A 19003-nucleotide genomic window follows, 5' to 3' on the forward strand; every position below is an offset into this window, starting at 1 on the left:
AATGTGGAACTCCAAGGGAAAATCTCTATACAGCTTTTCCTCAGGATCAGGTGCTAGTATTTCTGGGATTTGTAGGTGGTTTAGCTCAGAATGGTTTGCTTATCCACAAAAGCCAAGAAATACAAGATCAAAGCCATCGGGGCAAACTGCACGGTCAGCTTCTTGCTCTCAACAGGGACTAAACATTATTTTAAGAATTCATAAATTCTTAATATAAAATATCTAAGCAGTGAACAAGTGTATATAAAATACATTATGTTCTGAACAGGCTTGTGATCTTTGGATGAAGGATGGTATACAAACATACACCTCATCATCATTGCCATACAATATAAAGTATAATAAAACCCCTTTATTGTATGTTAATGCCTGCAAGCTAAAAACAAATTCAGCAGTTCCTGTCCATACTTGCTGGTGCTTGCAGTTATGCAGTAGCAAGACTAAGACTGGAGTCCAGAAAGCCACTCTGCCCCCATAAGCTGCGATTCTCAGCTTTCATGTGCAGCAACACAATCTGATACACAGCTTTTCCTGGCTACAGAAGTCTGGTATCCGAGTTTTATAATTCAAAAACCAGATAACAGGCAGTATAAACTGGCCGTGGTCATAGCCAGAGTATAGGACTTCACTGCCCCACACTAACATACTCCCCTCTAACTACCACTCTTCCTTTCATACTTCCTGACTTGCTTTGCTACTCCACACTACTATTACTATTTCCCCCCCCAAGAGCTCTAAATAATTTGAAAGCTTTAGAAATAAGTTGCCTACTTTATTTGCACAATTTGATTTAGTAAGACTATGCTTTCCTTCACTCTCAGATTTTTGTGTGTGTGTTGCACATGCATGTTATCCTCATCATAGACTGAGTAAAAGAGACAAAGAAGATCAACATCAAACAGAATCACAGGTGTCTTTGGTAGTAAAACAGAGACAGGGCTCCTGGATTGCATTGCAAATTTGGAACAGGGACTTATTAGTGGGTTAGAAGACTAGAGCATAGGGTTTTCTAGATTGTCCCACTAGCAAGGGATGAGAAGACTCATACAGCAAGAGAAGAGGAGCATACAATTAATTCATTTATTATAGTCCAGATGTTAATCATTTGCTTTTGCTAACCTAGATTCCAGTTGAGGAAGCATAGCAGAGGCAGCTGTAATCATCAGCAGATTCAAAAGTACCATGATTATGGTCCAGTGGGCAGAGAAACAATCCCTGACTTGTGATGGGGAAGCAAACCCTCTCGCTCTTCCAGGGCCAAGCTTACAGTTCAGGGCTGCATTCGGATAGCCCCATCAAGCCGGATCACCTCTCCATTGAGCATGGGGTTCTCCACTATGCATTGCACCAGGTGGGCATACTCCTCTGGAGCACCAAGACGACTTGGGAAGGGCACCTGCCGTGCCAGGAACGTCCTCACTTTCTCAGGAAGTGATGCCAGAAGAGGTGTTGCAAAGAGACCTGGAAAAAACAAAAGCACACTCAGGGTTGCCCCAGTCTCTGTTCTTTACACTTTTACAATGCCTATTAAGCAGAGCACTGTGTGAGTGTGCCACAATTATTGGAGCACAGAATGCATTGCGGGGTGCAGAATTTAGCTTCCTAAGAAGCTTAGTTTTTGTTTTAAAATGAGTTTCTAGGACTTACAGCTGCAAAGATAGGTTCAAAAGTGCATGGTCAGCACCTGCTGAAATCAGAAATGTGACAGGTGGTTCAATAAGGATTCCAGAAGTTCAGTGCTACATACAGCCCTATGCCTATGACTAAATATGCAAGATATTCTGGATAGGACATGGAAAAGGCAAATTTGCATAAATGTATGCAGATAGCACTACCCCCACTAATGAATTCTGTACCAAGTTCTGTGGAGTATACAATCCTGCCATTACAGCCTTGAGCACCCTCCAAGAGCACCTTCCTTACCCAAAGCCCAGATTCAAGGAAGGAGTGCTACCTGGTGCAATGGTAACTACTCGAATCCCCAAAGGTGCAAGATCCCGAGCGATGGGCAGTGTCATTCCCACAATGCCTCCTTTGGAAGCGGAATAGGCAGCCTGGCCAACCTGGGGAGGGGAAAAAACAATGGTGCTGTAAACCCTTATTAAAGTCACAAGTGTTCTCTGAAATGCGTATGTGGAGGGTGTGGAGATTGCGTAGCACTGCAACAAGCCTGCCAGAGGTATAGGAAGCCAGGGCAGGGCAGGGCAGTAATCTGAAGTCACTCTTAATTGGGGCAGGGTGAGGGGGTAGAAAGCAAGTCACTGGAAGCCCTTAAACAGGTTTGGGGGGGAATTTCCTCCCAGCCCTCCATCCAAACTCCTTTAAGCAAGTGTGGGGAAACCGGCTCTCCAGATGTTGCTGAATTACAGCTCCTATCAGCCTCACCCAGAATGCACAGCCAATGGCCAGGGATGATGGGGGTTATGGTTCAGCAACATCCAGGAGCAGACATTGGCCATTGTTAGGTTACCTTTAATAAAGCTGTGGGGAAACTCTGAAGGTAACATAACAATGGCCAATGTCTTTGGTACAAGACAATCCTTACTCTATTCCTTGCTGAAGAACATATACAGCCCCTTGCCTCAGGCTTGGTACACCTTTAGTCTGCAGACCAGTGTGGTATAGGAGAACAGGGCAGAACACAAGCCTGCCCGAGTATCACAGGCAAACCTGTAAGTCTCTCACTCTCTCTACTGCTGGGTAGAAGTTTTCTGAATCACTGGCTGCCTCAAAGCTAGAGGCTGGTCATCTTTGAGTTAATTCAGCTTTGATGCCTAAACCCTGCCTCTCAATACAAAGTCTCTTGTCATCTTGTGAACCAAGAGCAAACCTGTGATTTTTTTTTTTTTACCTTATGAAATGAATATTCCATTTTACTGTACTCCCCTGCCATTACACATTCAGAATGGGCACATATGTACACACAACCCAAGTAAGGCAACAGTGCTCCCAGAAATGCCAGCAAAGCATTGTGGTCTGTCAGGTGCATCCCTTGTACAGTGCAGTAGAAGCTGGGGCACACATAGTGGGAGTATCTGGTGCTAATCCTGTCAATACAACATCTGCCCAACTTGGAGTATGGGTGGCATAGAATTATTATTAATTTTAATATGTTGATGATCTGTTTTATTGAGCTTGAGATACAAGATGTTTCCCTCTGCTCAGTAACTTACAGTCTCCACGTTTCCGGGACAAAGCAGAGCAATAATTAACCCTAGACTATTCCACTGATAAGGGACTGGGGTTTTACCCACAGCGGGTGGCGCTGTGGGTAAAACCCCAGTGCCTAGGACTTGCCGATCGTATGGTCGGCGGTTCGAATCCCCGCGGCGGGGTGAGCTCCCGTCGTTTGGTCCCAGCTCCTGCCCACCTAGCAGTTCGAAAGCACTCTTAAGTGCAAGTAAATAAATAGGGACCGCTTTATAGCAGGAAGGTAAACGGTGTTTCCGTGTGCTGCGCTGGTGCAGGCTCGCCAGCTGCAGCTTCATCACGCTGGCCACGTGACCCGGAAGTGTCTTCGGACGGCGCCGGCTCACGGCCTCTAGAGCGAGATGAGCACGCAACCCTAGAGTCGGACACGACTGGCCCGTACGGGCAGGGCTACCTTTATTCTACTGATGTTGTACAGAAGAAATGGGGAACTTCAGGTCTTCCAGACATAATCCCTGACCACTGCCCATACTGGCTGGGGCTGGTGGGAGTTGCAATCCAACAAAGACCTTTATGGTCCTGCTCTTCTGTAAGAATGCCACTAAGCATAGGACACCTGTGTGTATACTGCTTTAAGGTAGTGTCAGCTGGGTGTTGCCAACCAGGCCAGCTGGCAGTGGATGTGATCAACAAAAGGCAACATGTGGGCTAATACGTGCAAGAAGTCATGAACTAACAGAAGTCAAATAAATATTCCATCAACATGCTTAGAATGGTATGTAACCACAAAGAAACACTGAAGTTGAGGCAGAAAGCCTTTCCACAGTTCATATCTATATCAAAGTTTGGTTGAGAATGAACGAGCCGGGTGGTGCTGTAAGCACAGCAACAACAAACAGCAAACAGAACAGTTCTTCCTGTGACTTCTTGCACATATTATATGGCTTTTGTTTATGAATTAAGAAACAATTGATAGTGTTTAATAAATATTGCCAATACATTATTAGCCCACGTGTTGCCTTTTGTTGATCAGATTCTTTTGTGTTGTAACACAGGGGATTCCCTTTGTCTCATACAGCTGGCAGGGGAGGCTTGAGACTTACCTGCCCCTCAAAGGCAGCCACACTGGCAGTGTTGATGATTACCCCTCTGTGCCCATCTGAGTCGGGCTCATTTCGCCCCATCTCACCTGCAGTCAGACGGATTACGTTGAATGTTCCAGCAATATTCACCTGAGGAACACAGGCAGGTGGAAGTTATGCACCCCAAAGCTTGGCCCTTCCTTACCCCTTTCAAACCAATAGTGAAAGACATCACCTTTACTTCATCACATTAGAACTCTGGGTCTAGCAAACACCTGTTGTCACTCAAAATCATTCAGTCAAATATTAATATTAAACTCAATCGTTCCTTCTGATGGGGGTACAAACAATACTGCCCAACACAGCCTTTGGCATACAGCAACCGACTATTAAAAGAGGGAAATACTGGAAGGAAAACAGTGGCTTGTATGCATGGTGTTGTCAGGAAAGGTCTCTGCTTCTTTGAGAAAGGACTTCAGGCAAGAAATGGGTGGCACCTCATAGCGGTTGGCAAGAAGGTCTTTGCTCAGAGTCTCATGAAGCTGACCAGGAAAGCTTTAATCCAAATCCTGAGGGGCAGGAAGACAGTTGAAAGGAGAACCCCCGGTACTGGCGATAATAGCTTCATTCACGCACAGGAAACTGAGGTCCTGCAACAGAAACCTGCTAAAGGGCAGGAAACTACAAGAAGGAAGTAGCTGGAAGGAATGACTTGTTCTGCTTGTCTCTATACCAAAGTACAGAGTATGGGAAACAAGCAAGAAGAATTTGAGTTCTTAATACAATATAGTGGACATTACTGAAACCTGGTGGGGTCGGACTCATGACTAGAACGTGGAAATTGAGGGGTACAACTTGTTTAAAAGGAATAGACCAAACAGGAAGGGATGAATAGTGTTATATGTAAAAGATTATACGAGTAAAAACTGTAGGAGAGGGAAACAACAGTAACCTTATTGTGGGTGTGCTATAGACCTCCAAGCGAGACTGAAGATTTGCACAATTCCTTCCTAGAGCAGATTACCAAACATTCAAAAAAGAAAGAGATAATAGTCATAGAAGACTTCAATTACCTCAATATCTGTTGGATATCAAGCTCTGCCAAGAATGTAACAAATTCCTCCACTGCCTCACTAACAATTTCATTTCCCAGAAGGTAGAAGAAGAAACAAGAGGATCATCTATCTTGGACCTTGTCCTCACCAACAGGGAGTAACTGACTGATGAAATGGAAGTACTAGGAAACTTGGGAGGAAGCAATCATTTACTTGGTTTCATGATACAAAGGCAAGGGAAAGCTGAGTGCAGTCAGACATGTGCACTTTGGACTTTAAGAAGGCTGATTTCAAAAACACCATGAGATCACATGGTCAGAAATACTCAAATAGCAGGGAGTCTGAATGGTTGGAAGTTTCTTAAAGGTAAACTATAGGCACAAATGCTAACAATTCCAAAAAAAACGAAAATTGAGAGGCACCGAAAGAAACCAGTGTGGCTGCAAAAGGAGCTTACAGAGGAGCTGAGATGTAAGAAGGGAATGCAGCAGCAAAAAAGCTAATGCTATTATAGGCTGCATCAACAGTAGTGTCCAGATCAAGGGCAGTAATAGTACCACTCTGTTCTGCTTTGGTCAGACCACACCTAGAGTCCTGTGTCCAGTTCTGGGCACCACAATTTAAGAATACTGGGTGCAAAGAAGGGTGACCAAGATTATTAAGGGTCTGCAAACCAAACCTTATGAGAAATAGTTGAGGGAGTAGTGGGTGGGGGGAGAGTTGAAATGGAAATGAAAAAAGGAGGATGAAAAGGAGTACAGTGGCACCTCGGGTTAAGTACTTAATTCGTTCCGGAGGTCCATACTTAACCTGAAACTCTTCTTAACCTGAAGCACCACTTTAGCTAATGGGGACTCCCGCTGCTGCCGCACCGCCGGAGCACGATTTCTGTTCTCATCCTGAAGCAAAGATCTTAACCTGAAGCACTATTTCTGGGTTAGCGGAGTCTGTAACCTGAAGCATATGTAACCTAAAGCGTATGTAACCCGAGGTACCACTGTAACTTGAAAAGGAGCAGAGTATGGCACCTTGAAGAGGAACACTCCACACGACAACATTTTGTTACAGATCCCACTTGCTCAGTAAGGTATCTCGATTTTTTTACTGTTTTTGTGAGGCAAGAATTGTTAGGGAAATGGTTGGAGCAAGAACACTTGATGACAAACCAATAACAAGAATGGACTAGGGTTTTCTTAATGCTCACATTAATAACTCTCTGGAAGTCTTCCAAGTTGTGAGGAAGGTCCTTCTTAATATTATAGGTCTTGACAGCCACTGCAATCCCAGCACAGTTCACTGCCACATCCACACGGCCAAACTTTTCCCGTGCCAGTGCTAGGGCAGCCTTCACATCTGACTCTGATGTTACCTGGGAAAGGAGAGGAAACCACTTAGCTCAGCTGCTCCTCTAGGGGTACAACCTCTTTATCAAACCCCCCTTTGAAAAATCCCTACATCAGCCGGAGCAAAGATGCATCTCTCTCCCAGCGATTTGGCCACGCTCTCCCCATCGGACTTGGGCAGATCCACAAGCACAGCGCTGCCTCCCTGTTGCACCAGCCGCTCTGCCGTGGCCCGGCCTAGGCCTGAAGCCCCACCGGTCACCAGGCCGACCATTCCCTGGAAGTCAAGAGAGTCAAGAGAAAATTATCCTTCAGGTAAAGCAGGAGGGCCAAGAGGTTCTCAAGTGTCAAATGCCTTCCGGGCTCAGTCACACCCTGAGGCTGCCCAGGCTTCCCCAGGTTTGAAAAAGGCGCCAGCAGTGCCCATCAGTCCTTCCCCCCGACAGAGGGGGGGGGGCGCCTGTCATAAAGCTCTTGGAAGCAAAGGGAAGAAAGACCACCCCATGACTTCCCGAGGCGGGAAGAAGCGCCACGAGGGCGCCTCCCCAGACCCGCGCCTTCCTCGCGGCAGCTGCTTCCCCAGCATATCGGCTTCTCTCACGGCCCTCAGGAGCGCCGGCCTCGCTCTCGGGGTTGGGCGCCAGCCCTTCCACGCCGCCGCCGCCGCCGCCTCCTCACCTTCACGCTCCTCAGCGCCGCCGCCGCCATGTTTCTCCCCGGAGGCCCCGCCCCCTTCGCCGGGGAGGGGCCTCCGGGAGGGCGGGGCCGCGCGCGGCTTCCGCCCTTCGAGGAGCTGCCTGTTTCCGCCGGGACGGAGCCGCGCCGGTCCCGAGGGGTCCTGCAAAGAGGCGCCGCCTCGGCGTGGCGCGAGCGAGGGAAGCTGCGGCTGAGAAAGGCCGGGTGTCCGCCGGGGAGAAGGTAAGGAGGGGCCGAGAGAGGATTGCTTTTGTTTCTGAATACTAAAGTTAACATTTCTGAACTACCAGTCATCTCGTATTTTTTCCAGAAAATATCCCGTCGCTCAAGTTGCTGCCTTGTAGCCAAGCCATTGTTCTCCAACAAGAATGAACTCAAGCATTCTAAAAAAGAAACAAAGGCAGGAGCCCTCCTTCCTTCCTGCACGGAGTCACTTCAGAGTGCCAAAGGAGGCGGCTGCATAGTTGAACGCTCCCCACGTCGAATACGTCTTGCGTCTTAAGAAGTAGCATGGCTAGTCTAAAGTCACTCAACCTGATGGGCTGACTTTATATGGTTTCAAACTCCCCCTGAACAAGCGGGTTTAGGATCTGGGCAGGAGGTCGGGGGAGGGCGCTGTTCCTGGATCCATCTCTGGGGCTAGAGGGCCAGGTGACCTCTGTGACCCAACCTTGGCAAGACAGCTGTTGGCCCTGGCCACTGTCTGTCGTCCATGCACTACTTTCCAGATTGGACTACTGCAATGTGCTCTGTGTGGAGCTGCCCTTGAGTTTGACCTGGAAGGTGCCACTAGTGCAAAATGTGATGGCTCAACTGCAGAGTTGGGCAGAATATCACCATAATATTATGTCACTACTGAAAGCATTGCACTGGCTGCATTAGCTACTGAGCTAAGTTCAAGGAATTGGTGCTGGTATACCAAATGTCCATACAGTTTGGGACCAGGTTACCCAAAACATTGTTTATCCCTTATACATCCAGCTGATCACTACATTCTGCAGAAGAAAATCTGCAGATATCATCCTGTCAGGAGTTCCATTCTGCACGATGTCGGAACCAGGCCTTTGGAACTACTTCCCTTTGCTTATCAGATAGGATAGGCACTGCCTGTTCCATTTTTGGCACCTGCTGAAGACTTTCCTCATTCAACTGAACCTTCTAAATGAAAATTTTTTTCCAAGTCGGTATCTGAATTTGATTTTTTTAAGTCTTTTATGTATGCAAGTTTTGTACGTGGTTTGTACTGCATTGAGAAATCACGTTGAGATGCTTTATTGGATGCAATTTAAAAAGAAGCAGCAAGCAAAAAAACCTCCCCCCCCCCCCATCAATGCACTCTTAATAAACCAAAACATGATTCCACTACTGACTGGCTTTAACAAGTGCCAGTGTTGCTGGTATTTGGCAGTTCAATGTTTGTACATCTTAGTTTAGTTGTTGAGAAATAGCCATCATGCTTGTAACTCGGAAACAGAAAAGAGATTCATCGGGCATGTCTTGTTTTCAGAAACCATGCTGGCTCTTAGTGATTACAGCATCTTTTTCCAAGTACTCCCCTGTTCAAGGACCTTTCTGGTATCAAAGTCAAGCTTGACTGGTCAGTAGTTACCAGGGTCTTTCTTCCAATTTTTGCCTGCCTCACCTGCTCTGCAAGAATTCTCAATTACAAAAGCTCTGTAGGAGCTCTGTAAGCTCCTTTCGTACCCTTGGGTGCAGCTCATCAGGCTCCCTTACCACCTCGTTTTCTTTTTAAGGCTGCAGCTCCCTCCTTTATTTATTCTATCATTTATTCGGCTATTACCAGGTTGGGCACTGCCTTCCTTTTGGGTGAAGACTGAGGCAAAGTAGGTGTTGAGCAGTTCTGCCTTCTGTTATCCAATAGGATTTCTCAGTCTTCTCCATACAGAGGAGACTTGCTTGTTCTTCCTCTTGCTTCAAACACATCCAAAGAAACATTTTTATCTTATATTTAACCTCTCTTGTAAGCCAGAGTACTTCATTGCACACTGGCAACATTTCCCTATTAAAGTTCTTAAATCCAAGTCCCATGTGTGGGGAGGATTCTGAAAATATTGTGGCTGGACATGCTGAACCTGCACTCATCACCCCTTTGAGGTGCAGCTTTTACAACCAATACCTTATCAGCCCATTTTTCAAATTTCAGCAATCACCTTCCCACACTTATTCACTCTCCTACTGTTCAACACTACTCCTCTTTTCAATAAAGTACTGCAAAGAACTCTAATGTATAGTGCAGACTGAAGTATGTAGATGGAACATGCCTATTTGCATAACTGTGTTCTACACATTTTCTGCGAATAGCTGTGGCTGTGGACCTCCAACAAGCATTGGTGGAAGAAAGGAGCCGCACACCAAGTTGGAAAGCTCTCTGTATATTAAGTGCTTTTTTGTAGTAAAAAAAAACAAACGTACAAAGTCCTGATACGAAATATACAAAAAACTCAGCCAAGGAAAACAGTTGCCTTTCTACAAATATCAGTAGCATTGCATAGAGCAGCCTCCATGGGGATAAGGATAAGGAAGGGGTCCAACCAGGTATGATGCTTTAGAAACATTGCTAGGAAACTATGCATAAATACATAGTGAAAGGGTGGGGTGACATCACATACATGTCTATAGTGCCATGCTGCTGCAAGAAATATTCCCACACCACCACAGTACCCCAGAACATTTGGGAAATCCCTGGGCACAAAAGCAGAGCACTTCAGTCCTCCTCCCAGCCAGCCATTCTTTTCCCTCATACACAACAACCCCAAGCAGAACATTGTGCAACTAGGGAGCTGTTATTGCTTCCACAAAGCCTCCAGGTGCAAGGCCTGCATCTGAATCAGCAGGGACCATTTTAAACCCATTGAGAATTGGCAGAGTACTATTGTCAGAAGACTTCCAAAAATGTTGGGCCTTATTCTTTGGGGAGGAAGCAGGGTAAGGGCTATGTTTCAACTGCAGGAGGCACTAACTGGCCTATAGAGGGCATTCTAAAGCTGAAGTGTTTACAGGATGAGTAGAATCCTCACAGGGAGAAGTGCAGGGAAGGTGTGAAAGTCAGCAGCTTAATAATGCTGAATGGAAGAAAGGAACCCTGAGCTGTTTTGAAAAGGCCACTGGGCAGGCTATACCCTGAGTAGCCAACAGGGGACAGGGCAAGTATGCATATAGCCCCCACGCAGGCAGGTAGGAAGAGATGCTAAGCATCAGACAATGGGGATGGGGGAGTGCTGGTGTGTGGCAACATACACGCCCCCAGGGCAGGGAGGAAAATGCAGTCGCTGCAATAAATAAAGGTACAAAATAACCAATGTGACTGCTCCTGAAACTTCCCACCACCATATCCTGCCATGTCCAAGTGCAATTGGTCAAAGTGCCACTGAGGTCACCATGAGGAAGTCCAACCAGACAGTCTTTCCATAATGATCTAGCCATCATCTTCTGCCTCAGAATCTTTCCCATCTGGCTCCTCACGGAGAGAGGAGCTGGGACCAGTAACACCCTCTTCTTGGCCACTCAGGACCTCTTCCACAGCTTCACCTGTATCAGCAAAGTGGGATACATCAAGATACTTCTGATCCTAGCCTACCAACCAGAACTGCCCTTTCCTTCCCGTTTCTGATTTTCCATTGTTCCTCAATCCCATTCCCTGGCTTCTGAGGTAAGCTAGCCATCTATTCCCTTCTGGATCAACATCTCCCTCCTCCCTGCCCCGAGCCCTGACTTGCCAGGACGATTTTTCATTTAGCATACTCTCTTTGATGTCCAGAAGCTGCCACAATTTTTTTTTTGGGGGGGGGGGCAGCCCTATTCCACCACTACTTACCTCGCCCACCCTCCTCCTCATCCATGATCTCATGCACATCCGTCGCATCCTCTTCTTCACCATCATCATCTACAATCACCACAAAGTCATCACCATTCTCTGTCTCACTAAACATCAAGGGGAGGAGGGAATGTGTCACCATTTATCCATCATTTTCAGCTGGCCTCCCAGCTACAAATTACAAATCCCTCTCTTCATAAGTCAGCCTCCCTGCGACTTCATGCAGTTTCTGCTGCCACAAAACTTGACAGAGTTCACATACACACACAACAGCAGCTTTCTATTCTTGCCCACAGTATCACTCCTACCACAACCCAATAGACCCAGTGGCCCAGACCGCATGTCATGGTAAAACATAATTAAATGGTTTATCATTCATGAGCCATGTAACCAACCTCTTCTACCTTACTCCTCTGTACTAGCACAGAAGTGAAACAAACTACAATCCCTGGCTTAGCACTATGTCCCAACGTGAGATCATGGTTTGTTTCACTCAAACAAAGTATGAGCAGTTTGGAGTAAAATAAACCCATGATACCTGGTTCTGATGTAAAAGCCAGGGATCACGACTTGTTTCTGCCATATGCTAGCAAGGAAGAGTAAAGGAGGTAGGACTGGTGCATTCACAGGAAACCATTATCAGTACTTTACTTTTCTGTTTCATATGTAAATGTAAATTATACTTTTCTGTTTCATATGTAAATGTAAATTATAAATGGATGCAAAAAAATATTAGACCACCTTGGCAGTTTCCAAGTTTTCATTTCTGTTTACTAAACAAAATAAAAACACTACAGTGTTGTCAACTGTACGAATTCTTTGGGTTACGTGCTCCGCTAACCTGGAAGTAGATGCCCCTTGTTGCAAACTTTGACCCAGGATCCGAGCGGAAATCACACTCCGGCAGCGCAGCAGCAGCGGGAGGCGCCATTAGCGGAAGCGTGCCTCATGTTACGAGTGGTTTCCGGTTACGAACGGACCTCAAGAATGGATTAAGTTCATAACCGGAGGTACCACTGTAAATTAGATTCTGTGTGGAGTCCCCAATCTATGTGTGCATCTGCATTTTATTCTGATAGTTCAGGAAGTGGCTGTTTTTTTTATATAGTTATACAGATATTTCTTTCCATGATAGTGTTTGTATGGTTTGTCATGGCCTTTGGCTAGTACAATAAACCTTGCTTACTTACTAAATTAGATCACTCAGGCATCAGACAATTTTAGATGCTAATTACCCTTATTTGCATAGGAATCTTTTTCCAATTCATTTCCCCCCTGGAAAACACAGTGGGAATAAGGCCAGCAAAACAACCAACCAAATCATCCTCACCTGTCGTCTTCACCATTTTCACCACCTTCCCCCATCAAGTAGTACTGCAGCGGATTAGGCCAGAGGTCCTCTTTAATTATCTATAAGAAAGCAGAAAAGAGTTTAAAGAGTGTGGATATAAGGATGCAAGGAGCAATTTAGGACAGGGTATACTATCCACCTCGGCAATACGGTCCCCTGCTGGGAAGCTGTGGTCACAGAACCAAGTGAAGAAACTGCGGCCAAAATTCTTCCGGCCATGTGCTATTGGATCCTGGCTACGCCACCAGCGGATAGGTGTAGAGTGGGACACTAGTCTTCCTGGAAAGGATGGAGACACAAATGGAGAAGATGTGAGCAACAGCACATCATATCTGGGGTTCTGTTCCCATAAATATTGTCCCTACTGCATACCAGATGAACCACACTGGAACTCCTTCACAATGACCTCATTCTGGAAGTAGGGGTTGCTGTTGAAGTAGAACTTGATCTTGCAGCCTGATTTTGCATGGGTGAAATCCTCAACCTGGCATATCAAAGAATGTCAGAATCATAAGGCTGGCATGAAACCTTTGACCCACGGCACTGTCCTTCAAACAGAAAGAGCCCAGGTTTCCAGGCTGCAATTGGATACCTTCCCTCCATAACTTGACTATCTATCAATGCCCCCATGCACCAGCTTTGCTGAAGTCACCTGCAGATTGGTCATATAGCTCAGGGTGTCTTCATCCCGGTCATTGATCATGGCTGAAAGTTGGGGATGGTTGAGAAACTGTAAAATTAAAGTTAAGGAAGGAAACCGACATACTGCAGTCCAAGATTCTGGTAGGAAAGGGTATATACAAATATAGTTAATAAATAGCAGGAAAATCTGAGACTGCACTTCTCACATCCATAGTATGGAAGAGATAACTATATATTTTTGAGGAACTCTCTTCCTCGAGGGTCTTGCCAGATCAAGAAAACGAACTCCACTCAACTACTTTCCTGAAAATTTGCATATAAAAATTGCAATTCCTAGTAGTCTGCTAAAGCTTGTCATTTCCTGCCAAGGCAGAAGGACAAGAGGAAATCCAGAAAGGCAGGAATACCTTATTGAAGCCTCTGGAAGCAATTTGCTTCTTGCTGGCCAAGACAAGATCCAGCGCTCATAATAGCCCAACAAGAGAACTGCTTTCCCAAGGCTCTGGGACAGCGATACAGAGGGCCTTAACTTTCAAAACCCAGGGCACTCTTCGTCTGCCTAAGACCTCCCGGCGGTTGGGCGCGCGGCCTTCGTCTGCCTAAGCCTCGGCAGTCCTCTTGGGGCTGGACAGAGCAGTCACCCTACTAAGCGTCGGGCAGCTTCAAACGCGTCCATGTCCCCTCGGGCCCAGCCCCGATTTCTCCCGCTCCTGCCCACCCTACCCAGTACAAACAGCACAATCCTCATATTGCTTTTTATTTGATTCAAACCCCGCTTTCTTCCCGGCGGCAGGATACGGCCGTGACCCAGAAGCCGGGGATATTTCGGATGATGAGGTTTCTCCGCTCCAGGTGCGGGCGGCGCATGTGGCCGAACTTGGCCTTGAGCTGGGCGAAGGCGCGACCGGCCTGCTGGTTCACCGCCTCCAGCTCCAACTGCACGGCCTCCAGCGCTTCCAGGTACTGCTCCGTTTTGCGCGGCGGCGGCCTCCCTCCGGGCTCGCCTTCCTCCTCCTCCTCCTCCTCGTCGTCGTCGTCGTCGTCCTCCCCCACCGAGATGACGGAGCACTCCTCCTCCGCCTCGACGGGCCTCCGCCTCTCGCGGGCCTCCTTCCTCTTCCTCCTGCTCTCGCGGCCGTCGCCCGCCCCGGGGCTGCCCTTGGCCTCGTCGCCGGCGGGGGAGCTCGGAAGGAGGGCGGCGGCGGCGGCGGCAGCTTCGCGCGCCTCCTGCTGGCCGGCCGCATCCTCCGGCGCGGCGGCCTCGCGCGCCTCCTGCCGGCCGGCGCCGCCCAGGCTCCCGCCGCCGCTCCAGGCCGTCATGTCGGCCAGCGCCTGGGCGGCCTCGGTTTCCTTCTGCGACTGGCGCGCCGGGTCCAGACGCCGCTGCTTGGCGGCCGCCGGGTCCCAGGCCCCGCCCTCGCCGCTCATGGCCGGCTCCGCTCGCTCCCTCGCGTCGCCGGAGGCCGCGCGCCCAACCGCCGGGACCAGCGGGAAGGGGGAGGGGCGCCCCAGGAACGGGCCTCGCCAACGGCCCGAGCGCGAGAAGCTGCGCAGCCGCCCCTGGTTGGTCCCCGGCGAGCGGGGGCGGGCCAGTGACGACAGAGCTTTCTCCCTCCCCGGAGCTGACTGGCTGGCTGGGCTCCCACCTCCCGCCTGCCCCACGGGGGAGGCAGGCCGACACTGATAGGTCAACGAGTCTTTCGCTCGCCCAATCCCTGGCGAGGTCTTTTCTACGGGCCGCGTTTCGGCGACGTACGAAGCATCTCGGTTCTCGCCTCTGTCGGGGGGAGCCTCTGGGAGAGGCGCATGCGCACCAGGGCTAATCGGGCGCAGGCGCCGAGGGACGCGAGAGAAGCGGCGGGAAACCAAGGGCGCGCCAAAGGCCGCTGCGGGCGGAGGGCGGGGAATTCGTCTCCGGTGTCCCTCCGCCTCACAGAAGCCCCGCGCGAGGGAGACGCCTGTTCCCCGCCGGGCTCGCCCAGGACTCGGAGGGAAGCGGCCCCGGGTGGTCTGGGAATGTTTTGTCGTGGAGCGCCCTGAGCACAGGTTTAATTAATAAAAATATAATAATAAGGAGGTTGCGAAGAGTTCGGAAAGGACCTCTCCAGGATGCGTGAAAGGACATTCAAAGGGCAAATATAGCTCCGTGTAAAGTGATGGAAGGGCGAGTATGGCGTCACGTACCTGGGCAGAGGGGAAAGGGACGAGCTGCCTTTCCAGTTGGGAGGACAGAAGGGAGGCAGTTTCTGGACATTTCGATGCCTGATGCAGAAAACACATGGCAGAAACCCTGGCAGAATGTTGCAGTTCCTTCCAGACTTGGGAATAAAAGGGAGAAGACATAAGAAGCAAACAAAAGACAGTAAAGGAGGCTTGTATCCAGGACAGAAACTGACATGAGGAGGCTGCACTGGAACATTTCTTTCAGGAGCAGCCTTGGCTCTTTGGTGGAGCACATCCATGGAAAGCGCTTCTGCACAGAATCTGGAAGAACCATTGTTAGAATAAACTACAGTGATACTTGTCTGATTCGGTCTAAAGCATGGGTCACAGACAAATACCCCATGCAGTTAGTGATCATAGAGTGATCATAGAATTGTAAAGTTGGAACAGAACCGGAGGATTCTAGTCCAGCCCTCTCCAATGCAAGAATATGCAGCTGTCCCATATGGGGAATTAACCTGCAACTTTGCCATTATCAGCACCACAGTCTAAGCAACTGAGCTACCCAGGCGTCTCACAGTAGTTCTCCCAGATCATATGTAGAGGTGTTCACCATCTATGCCAGGGGTCAGCAACCTTTTTCAGCCGTGGGCCGGTCCACCATCCCTCAGACCATGTGGTGGGCTGGACTATATTTTGGGGGGGGAAGATAAACGAATTCCTATGCCCCACAAATAACCCAGAGATGCCTTTTAAATAAAAGGACACATTCTACTCATGTAAAAACACGCTGATTCCCGGACCAAAGCGGACCAGATTGAGAAGGCGATTGGGCCGCATCCGGCCCATGGGCCTTAAGTTGCCTACCCCTGATCTATGCCCTTGCTGGAGGTGGCAAGGATTGAATCTAAAACCAAATGCATGTGCTCCACCAATGTGCTGAGGCTCTTTCCAAAAGGTTTTTTTTACACTCAGTTGGATTTAGGTCAGGAATTTGTAGAACACTTGGACTGAGTGGGAGTGACCGTAAAATGAGGCTGAAATTTCTTCCAGTTCCTCACTGTTGTTTATTCTCTGGGTCAGTAGACAGAACACAAAAGCAGTGCATGGCATGCTCTCGGCTGCATCTGTATGTACTATAATACACTAGAATGGCAGCATTATCTCATAATTCTGAACATTCCTGGTGCAAGTATATATGCCGGTGTCATTCTTTTAAGAAACAAATTTCAAAATAATACAAAGGAGTGATCCCTTTTTACTCATAACTAAGGCGCTGTGGTCTAAATCACAGAGCCTAGGGCTTGCCGATCAGAAGGTTGGCGGTTCGAATCCCCACAACGGGGTGAGCTCCCATTGCTCAGTCCCTGCTCCTGCCCACATAGCAGTTTGAAAGCACGTCAAAGTGTGAGTAGATAAATAGGTACTGCTCCGGTGGGAAGGTAAACGGCGTTTCTGTGCGCTGCTCTGGTTAGCCAGAAGCAGCTTAGTCATGCTGTCCACATGACCCGGAAGCTGTATGCGGATAAACGCTGGCTCCCTCGGCCTATAGAGCGAGATGAGCACGCAACCCCAGAGTTGTCCGTGACTGGACCTAACGGTCAGGGGTACCTTTACCTTTAAGTACTAATCAATTCAATGGTGCTTACTCCCAGGTAAGTAGGGTTAGGGTCATAGCATTAAATCTCCATCGACTCCAGATAAAAGGATCTTAGGCAGCAGTGAGATAGTTTTTCCTGAGGACCGGGAGAGCTACTGCTGATAGAAGGAGACAGTACCTGGCACCAGAGATCAGTATCTGTCTCAATGCAAGAAAAATCTGTCCTGATGAGGCAACTTGATGAAGAGGATCAAGAGGCATTTTTGGAATAGCCCTTCATTTTTTACCTGAGCTTAGAAATAAAAAATAAATGTAGTATAATAAGGCACCTGTTGAGGAAGCTGAAAATATCCTATGTGGCAAAGAGTTTCCCCCTAAGAGTGCATGTATGGTGTAGTCTTACAGTGATTCCAGTAGTAGATAGGTAGCCGTGTTGGTCTGCCATAGTCAAAATAAAAAAATTCCTTCCAGTAGCACCTTAAAGACCAACTAAGTTAGTTCTAGGTATGAGCTTTCGTGTGCATGCACACTTCTTCAGATACACTGAAACAGAAGTTGCCAGATCCTTCTAGAAATCCTTCTAGAAGGATCTGGCAACTTCTGTTTCAGTGTATCTGAAGAAGTGTGCATGCACACGAAAGCTCATACCTAGAACTAACTTAGTTGGTCTTTAAGGTCTTACAGTGATGTTTGTGTAGAAAAGGAATGAAGTGAGTTTGTTGCAGCTGGAGTGGCATAATAGGAAAAGGAAGGCTTCTGTGGGAGCAGGTTCCACAAGGTGGCAATGTGAGCACAGGCTATGGAAGCAGGTTTTCATTTTATAGTGTGCCTGTTGGGGGTGCTGGACCTGTAGAGAAGAAGATGGAAGCAATTTTCTCTTAGAGATTGCTTCTAGTGGTAAAGGAAGTATTATGTTGCAAAGAACAAGGACAAGAAGAGCAGGAGTGAGTTCACCACATTTAAAATGTCCCTTCTGACTTCCCCAGAGCCCTCAGATTTTATCGTGGTGTCTCCAAGGAGTTACTGAGGTAATATGCAAAGCACTTGGGACACTCAAAAATGTCATTCTGTACATGCAAATAATATTATGTTAAACAGAGAACTTGATTATGGCCTTTTCAGCTACAACTGAGAATAAGTTACTTTTTAATGTAGATTACATTTTCAACGATTAGGGTTATCTTTGAAATCCAAATACTGATAGTAATTTCACGTGAGCCTTTTTACACCTTAACTCATTTTAGGATTTGCCCACAATTTCTATGTAGAGATTTGTTTTTCATCTAGCTTAGAAGTAAGTACTGGCTACTCCATTATGCTGGATGAAGAACATTGTCTGACAATACTTAAATATGTTAAAAATAATAGACTCCTGTACCTCATTTGCATCTCAGCCCCTCACAGAAACTGGCACAGTACAACTTTGGCCTTTTAAGCTAAATGTTGGGGGAAGACAGAATTGTAGGGCAGTATAAAGAGAGCTTCCACTAAAAAAACCAGGGACTAGTGATAGTATCTAGGGGTGTCAGTGTTCCTTCTGAATCATAGGTGACCGTTTGGTAGGTAGGTGAGTGCCTTGGCAGCTTGAGTTTGTGCCATACCTGGATAGGAGCAGGACGTCAACAGGCTTGGCTTGTGGTCTAGAGACAGGTCTCCATTCCTGCTTCACTCTCACACAACATTCCTGACCTGCTTCCAGGTAATGCCATCCAAAAACTTGTGAGGCTGTGGCATATTTGCTGTATGGCACCCTTGAATGGCACTTTTACAATTTAGACCTGTGATCTACTTGCCAGGGCCATGAGGCAGAAGTCCCTAAGGTGGTGCCCTGTGGGGCCCCTGGCACCTCTGGCACTGGCAGAGAAGCAGCACTGGCACCAGCCCTGATTTCTGGCAAGATCTTGGTGAACTCACAAGATTTATGTGGCATCTCATGAGATTTCTGCAACGTCTCGCAGGAAATTAGCTCAAATGTTAGGTTCTTCAGGAAGAACCAGATGCACAAATAAAGGATGGGTGACACCTGGCTTACTAGCAGTGTATGTGAAAAGGATCCAGGGGTCTTGGTGCACCACAAGCTTAACAT

General features: G+C 47.7%; 2 protein-coding genes and 1 long non-coding RNA gene across 4 annotated transcripts; 1 reads left to right on the plus strand and 2 right to left on the minus strand.

Annotated features, from left to right (window-relative positions):
* Positions 1–1066: 1066 nt before the first annotated feature.
* Positions 1067–7380, minus strand: HSD17B10 (hydroxysteroid 17-beta dehydrogenase 10). Of its 2 annotated transcripts, none has more exons than XM_081177458.1 (6): positions 7309–7380; positions 6743–6907; positions 6492–6656; positions 4254–4382; positions 1955–2063; positions 1067–1461 (listed from the first exon to the last, which is right to left on the minus strand). In XM_081177458.1, the coding sequence occupies exons 1-6, from the start codon at positions 7336–7338 to the stop codon at positions 1271–1273; spliced, it is 789 nt and encodes a 262-aa protein (XP_081033584.1). In that variant the 5' UTR covers positions 7339–7380; the 3' UTR covers positions 1067–1270. The 2 variants fall into 2 exon arrangements, with proteins under 2 accessions (XP_081033584.1, XP_081033585.1); XM_081177459.1 differs by having other exon boundaries at positions 1219–1461; positions 1924–2063.
* A 116-nt stretch (positions 7381–7496) lies between these two features.
* LOC308577366 lies at positions 7497–7704 on the plus strand. The gene is made up of 2 exons (XR_014003615.1): positions 7497–7548; positions 7617–7704. It is a non-coding gene; the product is annotated as an uncharacterized lncRNA (long non-coding RNA).
* Positions 7705–9703: 1999 nt separating this feature from the next.
* Positions 9704–14597, minus strand: TSPYL2 (TSPY like 2). Its single transcript, XM_081177418.1, has 7 exons — positions 13953–14597; positions 13165–13242; positions 12885–12996; positions 12652–12791; positions 12492–12571; positions 11162–11268; positions 9704–10875 (listed from the first exon to the last, which is right to left on the minus strand). The coding sequence occupies exons 1-7, from the start codon at positions 14580–14582 to the stop codon at positions 10763–10765; spliced, it is 1260 nt and encodes a 419-aa protein (XP_081033544.1). The 5' UTR covers positions 14583–14597; the 3' UTR covers positions 9704–10762.
* Between the last annotated feature and the right edge of the window lie 4406 nt (positions 14598–19003).

The sequence above is a fragment of the Podarcis bocagei genome (assembly GCF_964188305.1).
Source record: "Podarcis bocagei genome assembly, chromosome: 17".
Taxonomy (NCBI): Eukaryota; Metazoa; Chordata; class Lepidosauria; order Squamata; family Lacertidae; genus Podarcis; species Podarcis bocagei.